Source organism: Schistocerca americana, chromosome 2 (assembly GCF_021461395.2).
Source record: "Schistocerca americana isolate TAMUIC-IGC-003095 chromosome 2, iqSchAmer2.1, whole genome shotgun sequence".
Lineage (NCBI taxonomy): Eukaryota > Metazoa > Arthropoda > Insecta > Orthoptera > Acrididae > Schistocerca > Schistocerca americana.
Genome location: NC_060120.1, coordinates 287,541,130 through 287,557,959, shown reverse-complemented (window position 1 = coordinate 287,557,959; position 16,830 = coordinate 287,541,130). Strand labels below are relative to the sequence as shown.

Here is a 16,830-nt window from a genome sequence, read left to right as displayed (position 1 = left end):
TCTCGTGGACGAATAGCGCGAGCTGGGTTTCACATGACCGTCTTTTTCGAAACCCATGCTGATTCCTACAGAGTAGATTTCTTGTCTCCAGAAAAGTCATTATACTCTAACACAATACGTGTTCCAAAATTCTACAACTGATCGACGTTAGAGATATAGGTCTATAGTTCTGCACATCTGCTCGACATCCCTTCTTGAAAACGGGGATGACCTGTGCCCTTTTCCAATCCTTTGGAATGCTACGCTCTTCTAGAGACCTACGGTACACCGCTGCAAGATGGGGGGCAAGTTCCTTCGCGTACTCTGTGTAAAATTGAACTGGTATCCCATCAGGTCCAGAGGCCTTTCCTCTTTTGAGCGATTTTAATTGTTTCTCTATCCCTCTGTCGTCTATTTCAATATCTACCATTTTGTCATCTGTGCGACAATCTAGAGAAGGAACTACAGTGCAATCTTCCTCTGTGAAACAACTTTGGAAAAAGACATTTAGTATTTCGGCCTTTAGTCTGTCATCCTCTGTTTCAGTACCATTTTGGTCACAGAGTGTCTGGACATTTTGTTTTGACCCACCTACCGCTTTGACATAAGACCAAAATTTCTTAGGATTTTCGAAGTTCCCTTTGCTTCCGCAGCAGTTTTCTAACTCGGTTGTTGTACCACGGTGGCTCTTTTCCATCTCTTACGATCTTGCTTGGCACATACTCATTTAACGCATTATGTACGACGGTTTTGAACTTTGTCCACTGATCCTCAACACTATCTGTACTTGAGACAAAACTTTTGTGTTGAGCCAACAGGTACTCTGACAATCAGTCAACGAACAGGATAACATCACTATTGAATTAAATGGAAGCACTATAAATGATGAGTCACAGGTAGAAAATACTCATTTCTTAAATACAGTAAAAAGTATAACAGAACCAGTTCAAGAGCAAAATCAGAGCACTATTTTCAAAAAGCAACTCTCGTAAAATTCCATCATATGAAAGTATTACCACCTTCTCCTGCTGAAATTAAGAAAATTATATATTTTCTCGAAAGTAAAAGCTCATCTGGAGTTGATGGAGTTTCCAATCAAGTAATAAATATTTTTCCCATACAATAATAATAATAATAATAATAATAATAATAATACTGTACTCAACATCGAAAGATCCACTGCATATGTATAAAAACAGTTTACAATTCTTGATACATAGCACAATAATATATTCTTCTGAATACATCATTATTTAATAAAATGATTAAATTACAAATAAAATGGGGCTTAACACTATTTACATATTTTTCGAAGCACTTCTTATTCTGCATGTAAGTATGGTATTCTTCCAATGCGTAAAGTGGATTTTGTAATAGGAATTTCTTTCACTGAAATTTAAGCTTCAGTGTGGGTAGGGTCATAACTTTACTGGGTAGTGCATTGGCTAACTTTAAACCTGCATATTGTGGACCATTTTCCTAGAGTGCTGTTCTTGGCTGTTAATGTAAAATTTGTCTTTATTTCTGGTATTGTACTGATACAAATCAGAACAAATGTTGGGCTCCAGTCTTTTAACAAGTAAAATGGCTTTTAGAATGTACATGTTTACTATGGCTCATACACCAGATTTTGGAAACAAACCATGGCATGATTCCTTATATTTTGCTCCACAGATGATTCTTATAGCCCTTTTTTGAAGTAGCAATAGCTTATTTACATTTGCTTTGGTTATTGCTCCCCAAATTTGTGTTCTGTAATTCAGCTGAGAGAAAAATAGTGCATGGTATGCAGTCTTTAGGACTACAATGTCTTTGCAGAACTTTCTGATCATATTGATGGAGAATATATTCTTAGACAACTCACATGCTAGAGTGTCAACATGTGTGTCCCATTTTAGATTGTGCTTTGCATTGTTAAACCAAGGAATTTTACACTAAACTCTGTTTTTACTAATTCATTGCTTATGTATAGTTTAATTTCATCATTAAAACTACTGCTGGCAACTCCATAATACATGTTTTATTACTGCTTACATTTAAGTTGCTCTCATTATATTACTAAACAATTTCATTTGTCACGTTATTACAGTGAGTCACTAGTTCATTAAATGATTCCTTTTTACACACAATGGATGTATCAACTCTGAGTGCAATATCTTACTTCATTTATATAAATCAAAAACAGAAGAGGACCCAATACTGAACCCTGGGGTACTCCATATTTTATATTAGTGATTTTGGGTTTGTGAACACCACTTTTAGTTTTAAGCAGTACAAACTATTTTCGGTTACTCATGTAAGATTTTATTAGGTCATGAGCAGTACTCTGATGCCAATGTTCCATAGCTTTTCTAATAGGATTGTGGCATTCACATAATCAAAAGCTTTCTCAAGATCAAGGTATATACCAGCAAAATGTTGGATGTTCTCGATGCACTTATTATCTCTTAATTAACTGAGCAGCTGCTGTGCTTGTTGATTTACATTTTAAGAAACCATTTTTATTTTCAAATATTAGCTTGTTCTTCTGGAGAAAGTTTATAATTCTGCTGTATATGACTTTTTCAACTATTTTTAAAAAGACAGGAAGTATTGAGATTGGTCTGTAGTTTTGAATTTTTAGTTTGTCTCCTTTTTTAAAGATTGGCATTACCGGAGATATTTGTAGTCTGCCAGGGAAAGTGCCTGATTCTATTATATTATTTACTGCTACAGACAGAGGAACAGAAACATTTTGTCTGCAAACTTTTAATGCATTAATACTGAGGCCGTCATGCCCTGCGGAACTGGAAGATTTTAGAGAGCTAATGATGTTAAGTATTTCTTTGCAGTTTGTGGGGATTAGATATATTCTATGCTCAGATGGATGCCTTTAAAAATATGCTATGTTTGTCATTGATAGCTTCCCCTACGGAAGAAAAATATTCATTGAATATGTTAGCAATTTCAAGTTGATCTTTTACTACCATCCCACTGTGATCAGTAATAAAGTCCATACAGGATTTGTCTCTGCCTGTTCCCCAGACACCAGTAGTAACACTGTGTGAAGCCTGAAGCTTGTTTGCAAGACAGTTGCTCCTGGTCTGTATTAATAAATCTATATAGTATTCTTAATAAGTTTTGAAGCCCTCCTTAACTTGAGATTTTGTCTATTATTCAACATTGTGCCATGGAATAATTTTAATTTTTCCCTTGCTTCAGTGACTTTTGTTTATATTTTTAGTTTGTTTAACTTTTGTGGCTACAACTGGGCATGTGGTATCAAAACAGTAATAGAAATCAGCAGCAAATCTATCATAGGAAAAGCTATCATTCTCAACCCATGGTATATGTGCTAACATGCAGTTCAGTCCATTGATATTATGATTATTTGCTTACATATAGATTCTTTTTAGTAAGAAAGGACATCTCATTTGCCTCCAATTGAAGCTGTACTGCATGGTGATCAGAGATGGCTGTTTTTAGAACTGATGTAGTGTAGGAAAGATGGGTCATGTTTGTTATTATATTATCCAGACATGTTCTGCTGTTGCCAGTCTCTCTAGTTGGTCATGGATAAGTGGGATCAGATTGAATTCATCACATAGGTGGTGTAGCTTTTTGGTGTGGCATCATTGGTTAATAAGTCTATATTTATATCCCCTGTTATTATAGTGTTTGCATAGCCATTTAACCCAGAAACTGTACTGTTTATATATATCAGCAAGTCAGATAGATTTTTGAAAAATGTATCCATACCTGCCCCAGGTGGCCTATACACACCAATAATTGCTATTTTTCTCTACCCCATTTTAGACTTATTGTAGCAAATCCTATTATTCCTTCTATGCAGAATGCACTTAAGTCAATAACACTGAAATTACTTGCTTTAGCAGTGAAGATTGCTATGTCACACCCAGACTTGTTTTCCCTACTAAAGGCACCACAAAATTTCATGGAGAGTGGTTTACTAATGCTAATTAGGTCTTCATTGTACCAATGTTCAGTTATGACTAAAATATCAGGTTTGTCAAGACATGTAATAATATGCATATCATTGTGCCTGTTTTTAAGACTACTGAAATTCTGGTGTATGACATTAAGTCTGAGTTTCTCCTTCTGGACTATGCAGGATAATTATGAGCTACCAAACTGTCCAGCAGGCTTTACAAGTTTCCCATGCTTGCCTGCAGTGGCTGTTTGTCTGGCAGATTCCGATTTGGTGGGATGTGCCATTCCATGGCAATGCACTCATTTACACCACTTTATGGAGAATTTTGTCTAATTTCCACACAATTAATTTGCTGGCAGTCTTTTTGCCTCTTTAATTCATATGCATACCATGAGTTGTGTGCATGTCTCTGTCTATATTGCTCACATTTACCAGGGACACATTGTGAAATTTATTACATGCTGTTTTAAGCCTATCATTTGTCTTGTGCACTTCCAAGTTCACTATAAAGTGTTCCATTAGATTGTGTCTCTGTGAAATATTAATGATAATTACTTTAATGTTAATCAACTTACTGAGTGCCACTTTCATGTGCCTGATAACATCATTTGCTTGGCTTGATTCTCTTTTTTTTTACATCATTTGTACTTCCCATGATTAAGACACAATCATCTGATGAAAAAGACTCACTGTTTTGCATACACGGCTTCACCACAAGAGAAAGAGGTGCTCCAGGTTGAATGTGAACCACAGCTGTAAGGTCATCCTGGATACTCGCGATGTTTTGCACTATTCCACGACCAAGACTACCTCCATATATTAGAATCCCTGTCTTACATTAAATATATAACACAACTCAAGGCATTTTTTTCCAGAGAGATTTAAATATCCCAGTGTTAATCCCCTCTATAAGAAATGTTACAAGAGTGTTGTCAATAAATACCAACCTGTTTCACTAATGTCACGACTTCGCAAAGATTTGAGAAGACGATGTATTCTAGAATAACATCCCATCTGAGCAACAATAAAATCATTAGTAAACCACAGTTTGAATTTCAGAAGAGCAAGAGCTGCTCTATTCAGAATACCATTTGCATATTCATTCACCAGATTTTACATGCATTAAATAACAACACAATTTCAAGAACTGGTTTTAAATGATGACTGTAGGAATATACTACAACCCCCTTCATATCACTCACTTAGGGATCATGAGAATCATATTACAATAATTACATTACAATATTACAATAATTACATCTTGCCCAGAGGCATTCAAACAATCACTCTCTCCGAGCTCCATACATGAATGGAATGGGAAGGAACACTAATAACTGATACAATGGGATGTACCCTCTGCCATGCACTTCATAGTGGTTTGCAGAGTTTAGATGTAGATATAGATGTAGATTCTCTTAGACACACTGAGGTTCTATGGAGTTGATAATATAGCCAACAACTGAATAGTGTGATATGTAACAGAAGGAATGCAAACAGTTGGAATTAGTAATTCAACCAATGTAATCAGGGGACGTTCTTCTCACTGGGGAGAAATCATGTACAGGGTTCCCGAAGTATAAATTGTATGTCCATAATTGTTCCTCGTGTATGTAAACAATCTTCTGGCTAATACACAACAAGAAGAATTTGTTTGTTTTGTGGATGACACTAGTATTGTAATCAATACAAACACACCTAAAGCAACAGGAGATGTGGTAAACAATATTCTTTAAGAGTTTCATTGCCTGGTTTTCTGCTAAAGGTCACACTCTATTACAAAAAGGATAGTTGCTACTCACCATATAGTGGCAACACTGAGTCTCAGACAAAAAGACTGTCAGAAAGTAGGCTTTCAGCAAACAAGATCAATGTCGAAAATAGACAACAGACACACACACACATGCAACTCTTACACACATGACCACAATCTCTGGCAGCTGAAGCGAGACTGCCAGCAACAGTGCATGATGGGAGAGGCAACTGGGTGTGGGTGTAAGGAAGCGGAAGGGGCAGGGAGAGGGAGGGATAGCAGGGTAGGTGTGGGGGATAGTAAAGTGTTGCTAGTGGAGGTGTGCAGTGATGATGTGGAGAGAGAGTAGGGCAGCTAGGTGCAGTCAGGAGGTTAGACGGAGAGTGGGGGAGAGATGGGGTTCAGCAAAAAAGCAGAGAAGTATAAAAATTGCATACATTAGTGGAATAGAGGGCTGTGTAGTACTGGAATGGCAACAGTGTAGGGGGCTAGATGGGTAAGGAAAATGATTAACGAAGGTTGAGGCCAGGAGTGTTACAGGAAAGCAAGAATGTAGGATACATTGCAGGGAGAGCTCCCATCTGCGCACTTCAAAGAGGGCTGATGATAGTGGGAAGGATCCAGAAAGCAGAGGCCGTGAAGCAGTCATTGAAATGAAGGATGTCATGTTTGGCAGAATGCTCAGCAACAGGGTGGTCCACTTGTTTCTGGCCACAGTTTGTCAGTGGCCATTCATGAGGACAGACAGCTTGTTGGTTGTCATTCTCAAGTAGAATACAGTACAGTGGTTGCAGCTTAGCTTGTAGATCACATGACTGAATTCACAAGTAGTCCTGCCTTTTGATGGGTAGGTGGTTGCCATGACCAACTATATCTTCACTCACAATTACTTCTCTTTTGAAGGTATTAGCTACAAACAAATTCAGGGCATGGCTATGGACACCTGCATGGCACCATCCTATGCCAACCTATTCATGAGCTGTCTAGAGGAATCCTTCCTAAACACCCAGACTCCCAAACCCCTCACCTGGTTCAGGTTCATTGATGACATCTTCGTGATCTGGATTGTGGGTGAGGACACCCTGTCCACATTCCTCCAGAACCTCAATACCTTCTTGCCCATTCACTTCACCTGGTCCTACTCAACCCAAAAAAAACCTTCCTCAATGTTGACCTCTACCTCAAAGATGGCTACATCAATACATCTGTCCATATTAAACCTACCACCCACCAGCAACAACTCCACTTTGACAGCTGCCACCCATTCCATACCAAGCAGTCCCTTCCATACTGCATAGCCACCTGTGGCCATTGCATCTATTGTGATGAGTGGTCCCTCTTGAAATATAACGAGGGTCTCACTGAGGCCTCCAAACCTTGTACAAAAACAGATCTCCCATGCCTTATCTTTCCAGTCACCCACCACCTCCCATAGTTCCACAATCTGGTCACAGAGGAGCTTTCCCCTCATGACTCAGTACCACCCAGCACTACAGCAACTGAATTACACTCTGCACCAGGGTTTTGACTGCCTCTCATGGTGCCCTGAAATGAGAAATGCCCTACCCACTATTCTTCCCATCCCTCCCACAGTGGTATTCTGCTGCCCACTGGACCTACACAATATCCTTGTCCATCCCTACACAACCCCTGACCCCAACCCCTTGAGTCATGGCTCATATCCTTTTAGTGGACCTAAATGCAAGACCTGTCCCATACATCCTCCCACCACCAACTGCTTCAGTCCAATCACAAACATCACCTATCCTATCAAAGGCAGGGCTACATGTGTCACAAGTCATTTGATCTACAAGCTAAGCTGCAACCACTATGCTGCACTCTATGCGGGCAAGACAAGCAACAAGCTGTCTGCCCACATGAATAGCCACTGACAAACTGTGGCCAAGAAGCAATTGGACTACCCTGTTGCTGAGCACGCCACACAGTACTACTTTCTTCATTTCAATGACTGCTTCACAGCCTCTGCTTTCTGGATCCTTCCCACTATCATCAGCCCTCTTTGCAGTGCGCAGATGGGAGCTCTCCCTGCAATGTATCCTACATTTCTGCTTTTCTGTAACACTCCTGGCCTCAACCTTTGTTAATCTTCATGGCCTGTGCCATCTGAATCCTTCCTACCAACACCAGCTTTTCTGAACTGCACAGATGGGAACTTTCCGTCCAATATATTCTACATTCCCATAACCCTCCTGGCCTCAACTTTCATTAGTCATTGTCCGCATCTCGTGGTCGTGTGGTAGCGTTCTCGATTCCCGGTGGGGTCAAGGATTTTCCCTGCCTCGTGATGACTGGGTGTTGTGTGCTGTCCTTAGGTTAGTTAGGTTTAAGAAGTTCTAAGTTCTAGGGGACTGATGACCATAGATGTTAGGTCCCATAGTGCTCAGAGCTATTTGAACCATTTCATTAGTCATTGTCCTTATGCATTTAGCCCGTTCCCTGTTGCCATTCCAGCACTGCACAGCCCTCTATTCCACCAGCGCGTCCAGTCCTTTTATTTCTCTCCTTTTCTGCTACCCCCACCCTCTCCCCTGCCCTCTGTCTAACCTCCCAACTGCACCCAGCTGCCCTACCCACTCTCCACCTCATCCCTGCATGCTCCCACCAGCAGCACTTTACCGCCCCCCACCCCTCCCCTGTTATCCGTCCCCCTCCCCATCCCAGCCTTCTCCTTACCCCCATCTGGTTGCATCTCCACTACTGCTCGCAGTCAGGCTTCAGCTGCTAGAGACTATGGTCATGTGCATTTGAATTGTGTTTGTGTGTGTGTGTGTGTGTGTGTGTGTGTGTGTGTGTGTGTGTTTGTGTGTGTACGTTGTCTGTTTTCAACAAAGGCCTTGTTGGCCGAAAGTTCACTTTCTGACACTCTTTTTGTTGTGCCTATCTGAGATTCAGCATCTCCGCTATATGGTGAATAGCAACTATCCTTTTCATAATATTGTTGCATTCTGTCTTAGATTTTGCTTTGTTTGAAAGATAACACACTCAGTTTTCTGCACATCTAGAGATACTACGCCAATGATAAGGGTAACACAATGTGTTGAAATAATAAATAGGGTGGAAACTTCAAAAATTTTCAGGATGGTTCAGCTGTCTCTTGGCCACATAGCTATTCATGTGGACAGACAGCTTGCTAGTTGTCATATGCACAATGAAACCAGCACAGTGGTTGCAGCATAGTTGGTAGATCATGTGCTGCTTTTACATCTAGTCCTACCTTTGATAGGATACAATATTTTTGTGACAGGACTGGAATAGGTGGTAGTGGTAGGATGTATGGGGCAGGTCTTGCATCTAAGCCTGTGGCAGGGATAGGAACATTGAGGAAAAGGATTGGGAAAAAAATGGTTCAAATGGCTCTGCGTACTATGGGACTTAACTACTGTGGTCATCAGTCCCCTAGAACTTAGAACTACTTAAACCTAACTAACCTAAGGACATCACATACATCCATGCCCGAGGCAGGATTCGAACCTGCGACCGTAGCGGTCACGCGGTTCCAGACTGTAGCGCCTATAACCGCACGGCCACTCTGGCCGGCAAAAGGATTGGGAGCTGGAGTGAATTGAGGATGGACAAGGGTACTGTGTAGGTTCAGTGGGTCAACAAATACAATTGTGGAAGGGGTGGGGAGGGTAGTCGGTAGGATATTCCTCCTTACTCCAGTCATGGGTAGTACTGAGTCATGAGGGCAGTCAGTCAGACAGGTGGCATGTTTGCGGTGGAAGCTCACTGGAGAGGCAAGACATGGGAGATTTGTTTCTGTACAAGGTTTGGGGTTTGGGAGAGGAGAGAGGGAGTAATATCAGCTTCAGTGAGACCCTTGAAATAATTGGAGAGGGATTGCTCATCATTATAGGTGGGCCAAGCATGAATGAATAGGCTGTATGGAAGGGACATCTTGGTGTGGAATGGGTCACAGCTGTCAATGTGAAGGGTGGTTAGTACATTAGATGTGACAGAGCTACAAATGTGGCCGTCCTTGAGGTGGGTGGGTGTCAATATTGAGGAAGTTAGCTTCTTGGGTTAAGGAGGACCAGATGAAATGAGTGGAGGAGAAGGTATTGAGGTTCTGGAGCAATTTGGATAGTGTCTCCTCACCCTCGGTCCATATCAAGATGTCATCAATGATCAGAACCAGCTGATGGTTTGGAATGCTGGATGGCAAGGAAGGATTCCTCTATATGGCACCGAGCGAGGTGGCGCAGTGGTTACACACTGGACTCACATTCGGAAGGACGACGGTTCAATCCCGCGTCTGGCTATCCTGATTTAGGTTTTCCGTGATTTCCCTAAATCACTCCAGGCAAATGCCGGGATGGTTCCTCTGAAAGGGCACGGCCGACTTCCTTCCCCATCCTTCCCTAATCCGATGAGACCGATGACCACGCTGTCTGGTCTCCTTCCCCAAACCAACCAACCAACCTCTATATGGCCCATGAATAGGCTGGCATAAGTTGGTGCCATGTTGGTGCCCATTGCTGTGCCATGACCCTGATTGTAGGTGATGCCTTGAAAGGAGAAATAATTCGGGTGAGGACATAGTTGGTCATAGCATCCAGGAAGGAGGCTGTAGATTTGGAGTAGCCAGGCATTGGGAAAGATAGTGTCCAATAGCGGCAAGTGTAGAGGAACATGGCATCTACAGTGATAAGGAGGGCGCCATGTGGTAAAGGAATAGGAGCTCTGGGGAGCTGGTAGAGGAGAGGGTTGGTGTCTTTTATATAGGATGGTAGCTTATGGCTTATAGGATGAAGGTGTTGGATCATGTGATCACAGATTCCCTAAGTGGGGGGGGGGGGGGGGAGGGACAGTAACTGACCACATTTGGGCATTCTGGATGGTCATATTTAGTACCTCTGTTCATCTCAAACCTACCAACCAACAACAAAAACTTCTCTTTGACAGTTGCAACCCATTCCATACCAAGAAGTCTCTTCCATACATTCTAACCATCCATTTTCATAACATCAAGGACTAGCAGTCAATCTCCAAATATGTCAATCCTCTCACTGAGGCCTTCACAGGCCAAAATTAACCCCCTTTTCCTCCCCAACACCCAGCCTCTTACAGAAACAGATCTCCCATGTCTTGCCTCTCCAGTCAGCTTCCACCACCAACATGCTGTCTGTCCAGCCACAAAGGAGCCCTCCTCTTGTGATTCAGTGCTACCCAGAACTGGAGCAAGTGAATCACATTCTCTGCCAGGGATATGCCTACCTCTCATAATGCCTGAAATGAGGGATAGCCTCCCCACTCTTCTCCCCACCTGTACCACATAGGTATTCCAATACCCACTGAACGCATTGCTCATATCTCTGCAATAGACTTGGGCACAAGACATGTCCCATACATCCTCCCACTACCACCTTCTCCAGTCCTGTTACAGGCACCTCCTACCCCATCAATGACAGGGCTACTTGTGAAAGTAGTCACATGAACTACCAACACAGATGCAACCACTGTGACACTTTCTATGAGAGCACAACAGTAAACAAGCTGTCCGTCCACATGAATGGCCACCTCCAAACTACGGCCAAGAGAAAGCTGGATCACCCAGTTGGTGAACATGATGCCCAACATGATATGCTTCAATTTAATGAGTGCTTCACAGCTTATTCCATCTGGGTTCTTCCGACCAATACCAGCTTTTCTGAAATGCACGGATGGGAGCTTTCCTAAGCACGTCTTTTGTTCTCATAACCCCCTTGGCCTCAACCTTCACCAGTTTCTGGTCCTTCACCTGCATATCCTCTTCACTGTTCCTACTCCAGCACTACATACACCTTTCATCCTGCCAATGGACCTAGAAGTCCTTTCCTCTTCTGTACTTTTATTCTTTCTTCCCCCCCCCCTCCCCCACGCTCTTCCCCTGGCACGGTCACCTGACATGGCACCTAGGAAGTCTATCCTGTCCCCCCATTTCTCTGCCCTCCATCAAAGGCCGCACTGGCATCTTCCCTCACCCCTAAGCCTCCCCACCCCATGCCTCCTCCTTACTCCCACTACCCATAATAGAAAATGGCTGCTCACATCATACTGAGTTGCAGTCGCACCTCAGGACCCAGTCATTCATTCATTTCCATGTCCGGTCAGCATTTCCAAAAAATAACAGCTGTGATAGCTTTGTCATTTCATTCGTAAACATCATGTACTGTGCACGGGTTGTCCAGGAGTGGGCATACAAGTAGGTGGCTTGGATCTTCTTCAGCCCTGCAGTCACAAGAGGTGTCTGCACTTGCTGGAAGGTTTCCCCATTTCTTCAGGTTGGTCTTGCATCGGAAGACACCGGCTCTTAGGCAGTTGAGGGACCTCCATACAGGGTATTATAGGTCTGTGCCAGGAGCTAGTTGTTCTTTTGGTGATACATCCATGGGCAGTGAGCTCTTCCATGTTGCAAGACGAATTGCCTCCGCTGCTCCCTCCAGTGGCGCAGTCCTAGCAAGGAAACTCAGGACTGGGTGATTTGTCTGAAGCTTAAATATTTTAGCACTCTTTTCCATCATGCATGTCTGTCACTCAACACCTCCTCTCTGCCATGAGTAGCAATATACTCTTTCCATATTCTTGTTATACAGTCCTTGTCTTTCCACTGTTAATTATCTAGTTTATTCCAACACGTCTTTGAGCATTGTGCCATTACATTAAAATCACAAATATTTTCCCCATTATTACACCGATCTGTTGTGTTGCTTCTCACATCACCACTTTGTTTCATTTTGGCTGTTATGATTTTATGCCTCATCGAACTGTTTATGGAATTCCGTATGCACACCTGTTTCTTGATTTCACAATTTATTAATCTTCATATATGTACCATTATTTACAGTGTGCATTATATGCCTATATTTCTTCTCTGTTTTCATTACATATCATCAGGATGTATTATGCCTTTACTGCTAGATTTTCTTCTTTCTCATATTTCCTTTCAGTTCTTTCTGTTGAGACTCTTTTTGTGGTTGCCACAAATACAAAACACCTGATTGTTCCAGGGGACTACCAATTTATTTTGTAGATTATTTCTGTATGACATTCATTAGAATAAATGAATTGCTTTTCATATGATGAAGAATGTACCGTAACCAAGTCATCCTCATCAGTTTCAAGATGTGTAAGCAGGACTCATGTGTCTACGCACTTTCAAGACCGGTTTAATGATCCTATTTTCTCTTAAATATTTTATTGCTGAACACAGCACATACTACAAAATGTATGTATCTACAGATCTGCATGACATTTGTTGAGCATTTTGGTTGTGTATTTCAGAAATACTTGGTAACATTTCATGGGCAGAAGATATGAGTGAAAATTATGAGACAGTCTTTCCCATATCTTTCTTGTATGAACGGAATACTTCACGATCACGGCAAATAAGCAGAGAGCTGAGGAGTTTCTACCTCGGCACTGAACCAATAACAAATAATTCTAGGACTGGACTCGGCCAAGTAAGTAAAAAATGAAAATGTTACACGAAATCTCAATCACAAGAGAGTATAGGTGCTCATTAAATCGTGTCTTTAAGATCTTCAGCAAGTATTTTGCATATTTTCATTCAGCGATTTCATATGGAATAATGTTCTGCAGCAACCCATCTTTAAGAAAGAAATTCTTCATTGCTCAAAAAATATTCTGTAAAAACAATATGTGGTACTTACCCATGTCCATCTTGTAAACACCTGCTTAAAGAGTTAGGAATTTTGAGTAGGCTTCACAGTATATTTATTCCATTATGAAGTTTGTTGTACATAACCAATTACAGTACAAAAGAAACAGTGGTGTATATAATTACAATAGAAAAATGACATTCATTTTTCACATTAAGGCTGTCTTTAGTACAAAAAGATGTGCACAATTCTGCCACCAAAATTTTTGATCACTCATGCAGTGATATAAAATATCTGACTGAGAGCAAAGTCAAATTTGAAAACTAACTGAGAAAGTTTCTACTTGATATTTCCTTCTATTTCATAGAAGAATTTCTATTTTTGTAATGTGTAAAAGATGATGGGTAGGAACCTACATCCGTACTTACAAAAAATAAAAATAACAAAAGCACATGTAAACGGTCAGCATGTACCCATTTTCACACACGGATGTGTAGTACGAGTGTAAAATGACTCAGTCCATATCATTATGGCTAACAGTACAAATAATCCAGGGAACATTTACGCAAACTAACTGATTATCAAGGTAGGAAAATAATTTTGAAAATGAGATATAGCACTGAGATGTGTGTTCCTTGTCATTTAACTGTTTCATCAGGTTACCTTCCATTAGGAACATGGGAGCACTCAGTGATTGTGATATGATTTATAAATTACAGACTGATTGCTGTGCTCTATAATTTATAAATTTAACTGTTTTACTGCACTGTGTGAAGTGACTGTGAATAAGGCAAAACAACTTACTTTTCAGTTTTAACTTTATGAAACAGAAGAGTTTAACTTCCAGCTACTCATTAAAGTAAGCATCATTGCTAGCTGTTAACACCTGGAAATAATGAAACACTGTAGGTTGGCATTGACTACGCAGTGTCTTTCTTTTTTACTGTGGGCTAGGGGTGAGAGGCCACTACAAAGGGACGGTGGGAGGGGCCGGTTGGGAGGGGGGAGAGGGTCAAAGGCGCTGGCCGGTGGTCACTAGGAAAAAACAGCTGGAAGGTAAAACACTTTTATTAAGCATGTGCTACAGCCTTCGTAGTTCAATGATGCCCCCTTGGGTGTGACTCATGGTGGCTCCAGTGACTGCTGTGGAAGCTGGCTGCTACCAGGATATCTGGCTGCAATATCTGCACCCAGTGTTACTGACACTTGTTTTGTCTGCTCAGCAATGTGTACTCCAGTTTACATAGTGTGGGGGCATATGGGAAGTGCCTGAGGCAAGTATATCTACCGGAATTCTTGTAGAGATACTAGAACCTGGAAGAAGAGCTTGTCCCTGCAAGCGACAGTAACAGATGCTGGAATGCTTGCCCTGGACAAAAACCACTGCCCTCCAAGACAGAAGTTCAGATACTGCTGTACAGAGCCTGGGGGTACCTCATCTGTCGCACAGCACAAGGTCTACAGGTGCTAGACTTAGCACTCAGAGTTAGTCTGGGAGAGGTAACAGCCCTGTCCAGCACTGTAATTTGTTGACCCATAATCTGGCAGTAACTGCTGTGGCCGTCACACTGTGGTTGGTGCCGCCAGACTGCTCATATACTTGCTAAAATCTGTGAGTATTTATACTGGTTAATGACACATTTGTTCTGCCAATGCGTGGTTTCCAACCATTTATAAATTAAATCTTGGCAATGCCCAAATTTTAGCAGCAGCAGTAAACACCTTCCCCCCCCCCCCCCCCTCCCCCCCTCCCCCCACACACACACACCTTCTGGGGTGACCTGACCTCTGGGTCTCTACCCCTGACTAGTCTATAAGAAAAGACTCCTCTATATGAACGCAACATATATTATTTACAGTCTCCTTCTTAAAAATGTGCTCCTCATGGTATTGCTGTACATGCTAAAGCATCTTTCCAATGAAATTCGTCCCTCTTACATGTCTATAAGTCAGTTCAAGGAAAAGATTATGTCAGATACATCAAAATTTGTATGGGGAGCATCTCTAGCAGCTTATATGGCCAGTGCAACTGGGCTGTGTAATGTTTGACTTGGTCTCTCCTATAACAATGGCTTGCAAGTGAAATGTTAGCCCTGCAATGTCACATTCTGTTCTGTTTTTATTAATCCACTTGCATCCAGTTCCAATTGCTTAGCTCCTGTGAGTCTTTCCTGTTAGTATCAGTTAACCAACGCCACTATGGTACTGTTCACGAATTAAATCCAGTGCTGCCCTGCTTCACTCCTGGTGAAAATTAGGATTTCCCTCATCTCTGTCTCTGGCATGCAGTAACCTGGGAACAGGGAGTTGCAGTCATTCCCCCTCCTCCCTTCCCCCTTTCCCTGGAAAGGCCTGCTTCTTTTCTGTGTTTACTAAACACAGAAAGAAGCACCAAACACAAAACACCAATACTTTACAATCAAAGTCAGCTACCTAACCACATAAAAGCTTCCTGAGACATACACAACATTATATAAATTAACATTACAATTCACCTTAACCCCTTAATTGTACACAACAGAATACACAACAATAAATATCCTCTCCTACTTACTGGACCTCAATCCATATGAAATATCATGCACATGTCACACAAGGTTCTTGCATCCACCTTTCTTCCTGCTACCCCTCACTTTCTTGCTGGTGGATGGTAACATTTGCACCAACACACCTTGAAATCGTCTCAGGCATCCAACATGAACTATAGATGCATGAGTTGGTTATTGCAGTTTTACGTACAGTGGCGACATTGTTTCAATCACCTGGCATGGTCCTTGGCACCTTGTAACAAAATTTTTTGTCTTGCCCCTCATCCTCAAATCATTCTTGGGACTGAGAGCTGGTTGGAACCCGAAGTGGAAAGGACTGAGATACTTAGCAAGTCGTGGAACATATATCGGAAAGATATGTTAGAGGCCCTAGGAGGCGGAGTGTTCATTGTAGATGACAAAAATATTGTACAGTGAAGCCATCTGATCGCATATAACAGGTATAGGTGAAACTAAGTTAATTGTTGAATGTTTTTAGTGGCTAGTTGCAGGGTCATTCAAAGAAAGTTTGCATGTTCATACCCAGATCATGCAATACCGGTACTAGTTGGATGCGACTTTAACCTGCCAAGTACAGACTGGTATGTCTATGGATTCATTGTGGAGGGGTACAGACAGACAGTTGTGCAAAATTTTTTTGACTGCGTTTTCTGAAAACTGTCTTGAGCAGATAGCTCGGCAGCCCACATGCAGTGGAAATATCTTTGACCTTGCAGCTAAAATGGGTTGGATCTTATTGAAAATGTCACTACAGAAATGGGTACTAGCAATCATGATGTCATTATAGCATCTGTGATTACGAAAGTTAATAAATCAGTGAAGAAGGTTAGTAAAGTGTTTCTGCTAAGTAGAGAAGATAAGCAGTTAAATGAGTCACTTAGACATTGAATTGGCGTCACTTAGTTCCAGTAAGTTGGATATAGAGGAATTATGGGCAAAGTTTAAGCAGATTGTAAATCATGGTCTGGAGAGTTATGTGCCTTGCAAGATGGCGTCAGT

At 41.6% G+C, this 16,830-nt stretch overlaps 1 protein-coding gene across 1 annotated transcript in view; it reads left to right on the top strand.

Moving 5' to 3' along the window:
- The window catches only part of LOC124595032 (juvenile hormone esterase-like), a 164,000-nt gene that overhangs the window by 90,482 nt on the left and 56,688 nt on the right, over positions 1-16,830 (top strand). Inside the window, exon 7 of the mRNA XM_047133593.1 lies at positions 12,945-13,123. Within this exon, the coding sequence (XP_046989549.1) occupies positions 12,945-13,123 (179 nt within the window). The remainder of the gene's footprint in view (positions 1-12,944; positions 13,124-16,830) is intronic.